General features: G+C 40.0%; 1 protein-coding gene across 8 annotated transcripts in view; it reads right to left on the bottom strand.

Moving 5' to 3' along the window:
* svep1 (sushi, von Willebrand factor type A, EGF and pentraxin domain containing 1) overlaps nucleotides 1–13,355 on the bottom strand; it is a 106,507-nt gene that overhangs the window by 42,922 nt on the left and 50,230 nt on the right. For all 8 annotated transcript variants that reach the window (XM_040140955.1, XM_040140950.1, XM_040140951.1 and 5 more), the window contains 4 exons: nucleotides 9,164–9,322; nucleotides 7,774–7,953; nucleotides 4,337–4,516; nucleotides 1,964–2,158 (listed from right to left, as the gene is read on the bottom strand). In XM_040140955.1, coding sequence (XP_039996889.1) covers nucleotides 1,964–2,158; nucleotides 4,337–4,516; nucleotides 7,774–7,953; nucleotides 9,164–9,322 — 714 coding nt within the window. The remainder of the gene's footprint in view (nucleotides 1–1,963; nucleotides 2,159–4,336; nucleotides 4,517–7,773; nucleotides 7,954–9,163; nucleotides 9,323–13,355) is intronic.

Raw genomic sequence — 13,355 nt, 5'->3', positions numbered from 1 at the left:
TGCAAGGTTTCAGACAAGCAGGGAAGTCAGGCTGCAGAAAAGTGAATATTGAATAATCTCACTTTCCTTATAATTAACTTTTAGAATTTCTATTTGTTCCAGTTGGAAATATCAGATCATGTTTAGCAGCCCTCCCAATTTTGAAGCATGGCATTGTTAGAAAAACAATGTTATATTAATGTGTACCTGTTTGGCTGGTGGCAACTCACTCGCCACCATGACACATGGATGAAACAGTTTCTTACTTTGTCTCATTCTCCATACAGCACGTTGTAATAATCTGAGGCCGGCACAGTTTAGTTCAACTCAGTTCAAGCCTGCTGTAAATGAATAAAAGCCTCCAAGAGTTGAATCTCACATCGATCGACAGTGGTCATGCCTGTTGAATTGTGTAAGAGAGCTTTTCCCATCTGGACCTGATGACCCATCTACTTAGGCATCCATCTCTGCTAAACACTAACACACTTAGCTCCAATCGGCTCCATTCATCTTCATAACAAGGGAGAAATATTTCACTTTGGGTTTAATCAACGTGAAGTGAAAGACAAAAGAAACCAGAAGCTGACGAAGAGCACTTTTAACTTTGTAACAACTTTCTCTTTCTTGATCTTATTTGCTGCCCATATAGCAGCTCACCCTCTTTATTCCCTCCATCACATCCACATTTTCTCTTCATTTATATTTTTTTATCCTTCTCCTCTTTCCATCAGCCCATTTGTGCCTGAAGGGATTAGAAGAACTCATCTTCTCTCTGCCATACCATTATAAAACACATACAGACTACTCATCCACCCCTCACCTCCCTGTTTGACCTACCTCTCCATTCTTTTTTATCTTTATGGCAACGACAGCAGCTCATTCATTAGTAAACTTTCTCAGGGAGGAAATGAGGTGATTGAGGACATTCGATTTGAGGCAGGCATAGCTGCTCTGCACCACCTGTTTCACCTGCAAGGCATCTGGAGAGCTGCAGTCCATTATAATGATCTCCAGAGCCCAGTCGGGGTGGAGGCGAGAGACATGAGGGCTCGGACATGGTATGGTTTGAGTTAGTCACCCCGAGACCTGCTTCAACATGAGGTTAGCACCATTCTCGCCATTCACAAAGCGGAGAGAGAGGGGGAATGCAGAATGGAAAAAAAAATTCTCCCTCCAAGTTTCCTGCTGTTTTCTTTTTATATCTGCCCCCTCTTTCTCCACATACTGTATATCTTCCTTTTTAGCTCTTTTAAAAATCCCTCTTTTTATGCCTTGCAAATAAACTCACACATTACAACTGTCGTTCACTCTGGCACTGGAATTTTAACTGAATCTTCCAAGCAAACATATTAAATTTACAAACAACTTAATGATGGAAAACTGTCTGGCAGAGCAAGTACAGCCAAATAAGACCACTGAGGGCACTCAATCAATCCATCCTTAATTATTTTCTCGAATTCAGTCCTGGTCTACTGTCAGGACATTCATACAGATTTTAAAGGAAGAATATGAATTTTCGGAAAATACCCTAATTTGCTTTCTTGCCAAGAATTATGTAAATGAGGAAATCGATGTCACTGTCTTTGTGCCTTTGGATGTCACTGTGCACCCCATCATGTTGTTTTTGTATTTCTGTTTGTGTACATAGCAAACAAGATGCTTCTGGGCTTTAAAGGTGTTGGTAAGCATATTTTTTAATTTTGGAGACAGCCTGGCTAGCTGCCAAATAACTGGATTTCCCAAAATGTCTAAATATTCGTTTAACTATACCCTACCCCAACTAAATTACCAAAGTAATTAGTGAGAAAATTTAACTAATCTAAACTCCATACTTCCCAGCAGAGTGTATTGTCCTTAACATTTTCCACATCCTAGTTACAACCTTTTTTTTTTTTTTTTTTTTTTTTTTTTAAAACAGCTCCTTCGCTGATCCTTTTTTCACACACAAACGTGCATGCACACACAAAAACATATTGTGCCTCACCTGTACAGACAGCTTTATGGACATTAGCTGTCCAGTTTCCTGAGCCCGTGCACACCGCCTTCCTGTTTCCTTGGAGACTGTAACCTTGACGACAGGTGAGCAGGCAAAAGGAGCCCGGCGACGCTGTCCTCCTCCCGCAGGCAGGGGGCGTCAGAAAGATGTTCTTCAGAGCCGCAATGGGGGGACACCGCACCTCTGGGGAGAGAGTGGGAGAAACCAAGAGATGAATCTGATATCTGATTATGTTTATTTTGTTCCTTGAAAAAAATATCTGCGGAGCAAAACTCTCATCTTGACTTGATCCCACATCTCATGACTTTTTTTTTTTTTTTTCCTATTAATCATTATCAAAAAGTAGCGTAACAAGATACTACCGGTACTGCAATGGGCTGAGTTAGCATTTATGTGCATTGATGGGATCAGCCTTGCTGCAGGAAAAAAAATCTACTTAGCATTTGAAGATAAGGCCAGTCAGAGCAGAACAGACAAAAAACAAAACAAAAAAACTCTTTTAACATCATGAGCATGTTTCCTGCGTTTTTGCCTTAATGTGATAAAATCTTACTTTGAATAGAGTCCACTATACATGCCAACATTAAAACTATTTTCGGGGTGTGTGTATCACAAAGTGGCACAAAAACAACAAACATTTGGTTGGAAAACAACCTAAAAAGCACCGACCACATGACTCGCACACTGACGGCTTTTTATGCATTTTTGGGATCCAGGCTTGTGTGGCTTTTACTTGATGATGGATAGATCATTCTACTTCTCTCCCGCTTTAACTCATGTTTCATTGGCTTTAGATTCAAGAGCTATCTTTGAGATATCTCTGAGAGAGAGACTTCAAATCAGATGAAAAAATATCTCTACATCCTCTCAGGGCAGCTGAGGCGATCCCGTTTCACCACAGTGCAAACAAACACTAAAACAAACCACTCAGCTGCAACAGCAGCCCACAGAACCATCTTAGCTGTTTTAAAGAGGTAACGATGGTCTGCGGGCAAACGCTGAGACAGTCAAACAAAAAATCTGTAACTCAGTGAGAGCACCGGGGGAAAGAGATGGAAGTTATCGATAAACCGTGAGTTTTCCGGAAGTGGACCGGTTTGGCATTTTAAATAGACCAGCCAGCTGGTTGGTTGGAAGGGAGTCAGTGTGGGCCGGAGGTTTGTGGCAAAACACTCTCACACTCTCTTTTTTTTGTGTGTTTGTGTGCCTGACCTGGGTGCCCTCTGTGGTGGGCATGAGTGTGTGCAACTATTTTAACTTAACTATCAGTTTTGAAGTGTGTGGGGAATTCTATGTGCGTGTGTATATGTGGTGACTGTAGCTTTGCTATGAGAAAGCAGATGTATCTCTCTGTGAATGTGTATGTTGTCGTGTGGGTTTACGTGTGTGTGTAAAACCACATGTTTTTACAGAGAAATATCCAGATCATGTGTTATTTTAGAGTTCATTTTATAAATTATCTCTCTGTTTCTTCAGCCATGTAGAATTCAGTACCCTAAACAGATAATATGAGATTATAGTTAAATAGAAACAGGCAGCAAGAAAGACGTACAGTTAGAATGATCTATTGTGTGTGTTTGAGTGAACACAGGGCTGCGTGATTTATTATGGAAAAAATGCAAATTGAATAATCAAATAAAGAAATCTGATTTAACTCTACAGATGAGGGAACCACAAGACTTTGGATGAAGATGTAACAAATGAAAACAAAAAGTAGTGGTTGAGATAGATGAATTCCCTTGGGGAGGACATTAGTAGAGAGATTAAATTGAGAGGAAACTGTAACCTTGTGTCTTCTAGCAGATTTTCTATTAGGATGTTTCCCGAAATGGCCAAGTATTCAGTACATATATTACTCAAAACCCTTGTATAAATTTGCTATTAAAAAATGTATTGCCAAAAATGAGACATATGTCACCTGAATAAACTGTGTTTGCAAAATGATTTATAGCAAAAAACGGGTTTGGTCTCTCTAAAAAATAAGGTAGCTATGCCTCAGTAAAGATGTGACTGGTTTTTTCCCCCTTTCAACTTTGTAAGTGCAGTTATCATAACAGGCTGCGGTGCTTTTTCAGTGTTTCTTTAATCTGTGCAATGAATCGAGCGGCCTCTTGTTTTGGAATCATATTTTTCCTTTAGACACAGTTTGATAAAAAAAAGAAAAATGCAAAAACATTACCACCTAGATCAAAAAAGGGAAAAGGGTGTTTGGATTTACTTTTACACTGGCAGATAGTGGAGACAGGGAAAGATCAAGGGATAAAGTTTTTCATGCCATTTAGAACCTTTATGAAACTTTTTGTTTTTTCCAGATGTAGCACACAGGGTAAGATGGTGGGGCTTAGGGTGATGAAGGCTTACCCACACACCGAGGTTGGGGTCCACTCCACTGGGAGTTGGCCTGGCATGTGAGTCTGAAGTCTCCCTCTAGCCTGTAGCCGCGCTCACAGCCCACCTGACACTCCGCCCTGTAGGACGCGCCGCCATCGCTGCACCTCAGGAAGCCGTGCTGAGGCCGAGAGAGGGGCGGGCAGGAGCGTACTGCGGGTCGGAGAAAGTAAACATGAGATTAAGAACCAGCAAAACAGAGATCTCTAAAATGTTAATTGCAAATCCTGTCCATTTAATGCAATTGTATTTGTTTTAGCCAAAGCCCAAGAATGAAGCCAATTAATTAGAAAAACTGAAATGTTTGACTAACCTAACTACAATGCAATGTTCATATTTAAAAATCAGCAGCACTGAAAGTCAGTACACTCATCATCAGTGAGATTCCGTGGATGATACCAAACTTGCATAATCTGTGAAGAGATGGTCTGCCATTCTTCACAGATGATTCTATTCAGCTGCTCTGTGCTGGAGGGGTTGTGTTGCTCTTCCTTCTATTGGATACAGGTCAGGGGACATACTTGGCTTGGTCATATTTTTGACTTTTTTCTTCTTTCTTTCAAACTGTTGTGGGATTTTTGTGTGTGTTTGGGATCATTGTCGTGTTGTAACATTCCTCTCCTGCCTTCTTGAGACTGGAAGTCATCTTTTCATTCACTAGTTTGGGGATACAAACTTATATTCACAGTGCCATCTACAAATGTCAACTCCCCCACACCTTTTGCACTCATGCATATCACAACACCCCCACCTCCATGTTTCGTGGTAGGCACCGTGGTAGTCCTGGCCAGATCCACGCCAGATATGATGGATCCCTTGTAATCCAAACAAATTTATTTTGGTTTCATTTTACCAAAGAATGTGCTGCCAATATTCATCGGTCTTCTTTTCATGTTTTTTGGCAAAGTTTAATCTTGCTGTTTTGTGCAAGATGTGCGTTTTGTGAGCAGTGGTGTGTTTCTTGGACACCGACTGTTGAGGCTGACTTTATGCAATGTCCTTCACACTGTCTGATAATTCACTGAAACATCAATTTCCACAAATAATCCTTTTGCCAAGTGAGAACCACCTAGATGTTTGTTTTTCAATACAAGCTTGCGTTAATAGGGAACTGTGCATGGCTTCATTTTTCCAGGACGGCCACTGCACCTTCTGTTATTGGCAGTATGGCTCCTCCTGTGCCTCCTAACCACTGCTTCAACTGTGTTTCATCTTATGTTCAGTAGCCTGCTGATGTTCTTGTACCTTGTCCCATCTTTGTCTCACAAGTCTCACAATCTGGTTTTTTATTTCTCCAGAAAATTCTTCACCTTGCCATGTTGCATTACACACAACCCTGGCCAAAATTGAGGAAGCTGTGGTGTTCACAGGTTATTTTATAACCTTGTTCATGCAATTAGCCTTAATTGGAAATCCAAGGCATAATCAGTTTTGTTGCAGTGGTCACAGGTGAAGTGACTTTTCTTGCAGTGGTCACAGGCTTTTGTTGCACTGAGGTTGTACTTTGGGGCCGATATTTTCAATGTAGTCAAACTAACCCGTTTGTTTTTAATTATACATAAGATGAAATACCCTACACTTCAACTTAAAAATATTACAATTTTTGTCAGACAATACAATTTTGAATCATCAACATTTTAGTGATTTTGCACAGGGGTTTACTCAGTGTAAATCTGAATTAGGGTGAATAAGCAAACCCCACCTGTATGCTTTTCTAATATGACTAAAACTAATCCCAATTATGCAGTTATTAATTTAAGGTTTACAAATGTTTTTCATCTAAGTTTGAGGAATAGCTGATAAACACAGCTACTGTATATATAAAAAAAAAATTAAAAAAGGAGAGAAAGCAATAAATCATCTGCAGGAATGTACAGCACTATATCATCTTTAGCTATAACTTGGGACCTATCATTTAACCCAAAGTATGATAGTCCATATGAAATAAAAGGAAAAAAATGCTGTGTGTCTGTTTTGAATTATGCTGAGGTCTAGAAAAGGTTGAGGTGTGTTATTTATCATCACCATCCATTAACTGACAGGCAGTTCAGAGGAGCCCCCCCTCCCTCAGGGCTTAACTAGGTGGGAGGTCCTACAGTATGTGGCAAAGAATAGACTTACTGTAACACATATAGGCAAATACGTGCACACACACTCAGAAAATATATACCAAAAGCCACATACTATAAATCTCCAACACACACCCTTGAATATTCAATGTCTTGGTATTTCTGAGTCACTCTGTTGCTGTCTCAATGTTAACTGGCATTTTCCTTAATCTATTGACCTTTCCAACTTTCTCTTCCCTTCCTTTCTGTTCTTTCTGCTTTCTTGAACTCCCTCACACTCTTGTTTCCTTCCGTTAAACCTACTGGCCTTCCTTTCCTTATATCCCTTCATCCTTTCAGTCTCGCACTCTGTAATTGAATCCTCCCTACCGTTTCTTCCTCTCAACATTTGGTCTGGCAGAAAGTGGTAGCCTCCCAGTAAATGTTGGTTCCTCGTTCTAAACACATATGATCTCAATACACGGCGAGAAATCTTTACACGCTGACACACACGGACTCTGTCTTGCCCTTGCTCGTTGGACAGTGGCAGCGAATCAGTGCAATAGATGAGCTCCTTTCCTTCATCTCGATAAGTCGATTTAGTGCTACATAAATGTTTATGAAGCTCTGCAGAGATCAGAGGAGAAGCGGCAGGCTCTGAGTGCTTTGATGAAGATCCCATAGTTTAATGAGGAATTATATGAGACATGTGGTGTGGAGGGACCTGCTGGGATTAATCAGACAAGCTTGTATGTTTATGTGAAATGTACTGTACTGTATTGAAAGAAACTGTATGAGCCATGCAAGATATTACAGTGTGGAGTTATGTAATATGAAAATTGGATGCAATATGAAAAAAGTATGTCACTTTACATATAACATAACTTATACATTTTGAAAAAATCTGGCTATAACTGGAGCTGGAGCACAGGATAGCATTCTGTTACCTTGCATTTGCACTGCAAGCGATATGATTAGCAACACAACAAACCAAAACAACCACTCCTTTTTCTCAAGGTACTCAGTAATCAAGAGGCTTTACTAATATTGAGATTATCACCAAGCTAGAAAAGACAAATTCTTTGTGATCATCAGCTATAGCAGCCAATCAGATTTCTGTGCCTACTCGTTTTCCCAACCAATGCAATGTCGCTTCATTTTTCACAGTTCTGCCTTTTTTTTTGTAAGACAGCAATAGAAAGATGATGTAACTCTTGGTCAGAACCTTAAAAACTTAGGCCCCCCAGGGTGCCCCAATGGTTGCAGATTTTTAAGTACAAAATATGTGCGACGGTAATGGCATTTTATTTTCATTGACAGAAAGTTTCAAGGTTGCTGAGAGAAGGCCTGCTTCCTCCTCACCTATACAGCTGGTAGGTATCCCTGACCAGGTGCCATCAGCCTGGCACAGCCTGATGCTGGTTCCCTGGAGGTCAAAACCTGGCTGACATCGCACACCACAGGCAGCATCGAAGTGGTTGTTACATACATTTTGGACGAAAAAGCCATTTTCTGGAGGAGACAGCGCTTGACAGTAAACCACTGGAAGAGTAGAGAAGAGAAGAGAAGAGAAGAGAAGGGAAAAATTTAAAGCTAACCGGAAAGTAACTACAAGTTGTCAAACATTACCTCCTCTATCTGACGGAACAGAAGGAAGAAGTGAAAGCACAATGCAGTGTATGAAACTAATGATTAATGAACATAACTGTGTTCAGATGAACTGCTGTGTGGAAATCACTGGCTCATTCTTTGGGAAATGGAAGGAGCACTGGAATTACTGAAAGCAGATTCATGACACAGGATGCTCTGATCTCATACTTATGTGGAATACTGTGTTTGTGTTCCAGTTGATTCATCAATATATCACTACATTTACCAGCCCTAGTGGTTTTCTTGGCAGCATCTGATTTTTACTGCCCTTACTCAATGGCCTTATTGGCCACAAATTCTCCCATATTTCTTCTTCTGTAGAGCATGTTCGGTCACGTTTTAAAAGCCATATCGTTTTCCTTATTATTACAGCCACATAAGGCCCAAAAGTTACACTATTTCCAGTTTCCAATTGGATTCCTACACAGATGCTACTTGTCTTTATTGACTGACTTGCTATGTACAGAGTGAGATAAAGTGCTAAACTGTCCATTTGAAAAGAGAAATTTAGAGAGGAATTTGTGTTTTGTCTTTACTGACTGGGGTCATTGTGACCAGGCTAGATTTTTTCGGTTCCGATGGGGATATTTGTCCTCTGCTTTGGATCGCAGAGGACAAATCTCAACTATTTAGGTTTGGTTCGAAGCCTGCATTTCTCAGAATTCAGTCAGTCAACTAGTATTCCCAGTAGTATGATATCTTATTCTTTTGGATTTTTTTCTTGATTATGTTTGAATTTGTTTGGACAGTTTCATTCTTAATTTCAGCCATGAGGATTATTGTTGCTGGTGCTACCTGTTCAGTTCTGCCAGTTGCCAACTGCTCAGTTCACACCATTCTTGCTGCAGCCAGAAAAGTAAAAATAACTAACTTCCCCTGCTTTTTATTCCTGGGAAAGTCTTTACATGACTGTCAATGTTAAGAATAGCTAACATATATGTAAAAGCTGTCATCAACTGGTCACAGGCTAAATCACTGTTCTGTAAACTGAATATGGATGTTGTCACAAATGATATCTGAAAACGCAAGCATCTGGGGTTGAGACCGATCAGGCTAAATCAAACATCATGGACAGAGCAGTTAACAGAGCAGTTCCTCTTACCCTGGCAGGTCATGCCTATTGGCTGATAGCCCAGCTTGCAAACGCAGTCATTGAGGGAAGTGCTCCCAGGCTGGGAAGTGTGCTGCAGGTCAGGGCATGGCAGACAGGTGCTCAGACCTCCTGGTGTTCCCTCAGGTTTATAAGTGCCGGGTGGACAAGCTGGTAGGATGAGAGGAGATAAAGTTAGAAACCAACCCCAAATTGCTCAGTATGAATCTTTGTAATATCACACACAAGGACAGACATAAAAAAGACTGGCTGGAAAGGCTGAATGATGGACATGTATAAATGAAATTTAGCTGACATGAAAAAATGTCTCTCTAACTGCAAAACAGCTAAAAATCTTTGTGACCGAAACCGAAAAACAGCTTTACAGATTTATGAGGAGACTTTGATCATATTCATGTCTGGACATGTAGTGACGGAAAATGTGGCTAGGTAAAAAAAGAGAAATTCAGTTCAGCATCTTAATTATTCCAAGCAGGGGAAACTTTAATGCAACAATCAAAGAAAGGTTTATGAGCAACTCAAACCAGTTATGGTTAGCATAAGTACACGTGGGCAACATTTAAAAAAGCCCGTTTGATCACCTGCATGTGCAGACACTTACAGACACACAGATATAATACAATATGTTTCCTATTAGCATCACCTGAGGACATGCTGTAAAGATGAAGCAGCAGGGTTCATATGAAGTTCCTCCAACATTCTTTCATTCAACCATCAATCAACCTCTAAAAACCAGTGAGTGCATCACTTGCATTGCAGAGGAGTGAAAATGAATGACTGAATCCATCACATGGGTCTTATCAAGGTTTAAAGGTTACTTTCACATGGGATTGTTCATAAATTACAGATTACCTGATTAAAAGTGCAGGCACTGATGTCATTTGCTGTAATATTTTCAGTGATGTAATCTTACTCCCTGATATCCAGTGATCTCATGAGTCAATGATGTGCTTAGATTAAATACTTTTAATTTTCTCCAAAATTCAGTTTATGATTATTTTAATTATGTTTTTACCAGGGACAACAGCCCCTATCAGCAATTATATGCGTAGTTTCACACAAGCAATTTGCTGTGCTGACAATTCCCATAATTCACGGCGATTACTGGTGCACTCAGAAGGGTAAAACCTTTATCAGCTGCTACCCAAACTCTAAGCAATTTTCTTCTGTGTTGGTTTTGTTCCTGTGTTCCTTAAACTACTTTAAAAGGAAGCTTTTCAAACAGCACAAACACATTACAGCCACAGTATCTTTGATAACTACAGTTGTTATTTACATGTACAGTATACATGACTGGCAGGCCAACTGTTTTACCATCACATTCTTAGTCGTAGTTAAGAAAACTCTCTCAGGAATTACTTCAGAAATTGCTTGGTTAACTAATGTTTGTAAATTGGTGTTAAGAAGCCATGATCACTCAACATGAAGGCATGTTCAAACACATTTGAGAACAGTCAAGTGTGGAGTAACCATTGACATTGTAGCACTATCTTCTCTATAATCTGTCTAGTTTCCTGATCCACTTTCATTCAAAGGACCCACTTATGACGTAGGTTTACTGAATGCCTTTTTAATCTGTTTGACCTCGTCCAAATGAGACTGCTGTCACAAGCTGATCTCTTTGGTTGCTACTGTTCACAAAGGCGGCAGCATGACCCTGTAGCTCCACACACAATACTGCTAAACCATAGAACTACTCTGTATCATATCACATAAGTACAAAATAAAGTAAATCCGTTAATAGATTGTAACTGTAATTTCCTGGTCCTGCACTGTTACTCGTGTCGGTCTATTCAAGTAAATCCAAATGTTGTTTGCATTAAGTGGAAAAACAAACCCATATATTAAAGCAGTTTCCGAATCAAAAAAGGGTCCCGAAAAAATTAGGTTTCAGACAGCTTCTTTAGTTTAATTTTCGTGCTGTGCACTTCAATTGAGAGAATCATAAACTCTCTCGACACAAACCCACACACATGTATCCTATTGAATGCATTCATAGCCCTTTATTGTTAGCAGCTAGATGAGTACTGACCTTTACCAATGTTTCAGGACTATAAAATAAAAAACATCACTTTTTGTCACTGTAGTAGTTTGTTCGTAGTAGTTCAGAGGCATCCAGTGTAGTAAACTGTCGAACAGAAACATATAACAAGCAGGTTCAATTATAAGCTGTACTGTAGGTGTGACTGAGAATCCACAGTACTAATATTCTTCCAAGTCATTTTCTTGCTGCTAAGCCAGATGCCAGGTGTGAATTGCCATTGCTGAGCCAATGCCAGCCTGGCCTCTCACCACATTCACTTCTCCCTCCCTTCCCTCTCAGCTGAAACCCAGCAGCAGGTCAGCCAGGAGATGTTATCTGACTGTACAGCAAGCACTGGCTGCTGGCACTAAAACGCACCCAGTAACCCACATGAAACACACACATACACACAGGTATACACACTGGTGCAAACTGTGTGTGTGTGTGTGTGTGTGTGTGTGTGTGTGTGTGTGTGTGTGTGTGTGTGTGTGTGTGTGTGTCATCCAGCCTGTCTGCAGTTTTCATTTGATAACAAAACCAGCAACTTCTCCATTCTGTGTCTTTTAAACTCAGAGGAGGTATCTTACATAAGATGGAACGATAGCTAAAAGTGTTCCCTCTGTCCAAGTCCTCAGGAATCTGTTTTACAGCTTCATTTAAGGTTTACAGGAAGTCTAGTTATTTTTAATGTGAATAATAATTCACCCGGAGTGCAACAGTGGAAAATACTGTATCAAAAAAATATTACATTTCAATTCCTGGCATGTTGCATGTGCCGACAGATAGAAATGTACACAGACAGATGCGTCGTCACTCCCCCACCCCTACCCCCCAACACAGAGTGTAGAAAGACCAGACCTTGGTTTTGGCTACGGGAACTGGGGCAAAGGAAGAAGGGAGGAAGGGATGAACAGGAGGGGATAACTGATGAAAGAACAAATAACCATGAATCTAAAATTAAACGGAAAAGCTGGAAGGAGAAGATGGAGAAAACTGTGCAAATTTCCTTTAAAATATATCACTGCTCCATGACTTCAGCCAGATGACAGACCCCATGCTGAAACTAATAATGTTTGGACCCTGCACTGGTTTAAATTACGCAACGGCCAATATTCTCTTCTTGGGTCCATCTACTTACTGCCTATGGCTGCAGTGTTAACTCTACGGCTCTGTACCCTTCATTTAGAGAGGAAGTGGACCGTCAGGGGCCAGATGACCATAAAACAGAAAGAGCCTGCTGTGCCTGAACTGGCTGCAGCCACATGCAGACAGAGCAGCTGCTCAAAGAGAACTACTGTACGCACTAATGATCTTAGGAAAGGAAACAGCGAGCCACTAAGATCAGGAGCTATTTATGTAGAGTTACAGCAATATTTGAGCAATCCTAATAACTAATAATGAAGTTAAATGACATGTCATAATGTCAAAAGCTTTAATGCTTTCTCATTCTCTACATTCTTTTGAAAATAATTTTTTCAAATGGTTTCTTGCTGCTCAGAGAGAAATATTACTTTAATAAGGGAAGGTGTGAGTAGGAAAAACAATCATCTTTGAAAGGAGATGGGGAGATAAGACTGAAAGAGTTAAGAAAATGGATGTCTGATTTTCCAGCAAGGCACGTCGCCTTCATCACTCCTGCAAATTGGCAAGCGACTTTGACTCCCTTAACCACTGATCTGAGGTTTGTCTCCTTTTAAAAGCATGAGTCTGGCGATATTCTGTATTTTATTGTCAACAAGTCCTATAAAAAGACCAAAACCAAAAAAGAATCTATCCTTTTAAACATTATTGCATGTGTACAGTAGCCAAAGCCTGATATGTATCTTATTTTTTCATGCCTTAGAGCTCCATTCTTGTCCAAGAACTACTAAAAACACATCAGTGAGCCACATTGTTGTACCGGGTTTTACCTTCATTACCATGAATTGCAGTTTATTTTCAGTCAATTCCCCATAAAAAAATACTTTAAATACTCACTGGCACACCAAATTTCTATCTATTTGCAGCTAAAAAATTCCCAGCAAATTCACCATTTACGCCCGTTTGAATAACTTTTCATACAGTTCCCATTTGTTTGAATTTTTTTTTCCAATATTAAATTATACTGTACATTTGTTACCTGTTTTCAAAGATTTACGTCTTCAGCAGGAACCTGTGGGT

This window comes from Xiphias gladius, chromosome 12 (genome assembly GCF_016859285.1).
Source record: "Xiphias gladius isolate SHS-SW01 ecotype Sanya breed wild chromosome 12, ASM1685928v1, whole genome shotgun sequence".
NCBI classification, from domain to species: domain Eukaryota; kingdom Metazoa; phylum Chordata; class Actinopteri; order Istiophoriformes; family Xiphiidae; genus Xiphias; species Xiphias gladius.
Note: the sequence above shows the minus strand (reverse complement) of the source record. Positions and strands in the feature narration are given on the sequence as shown.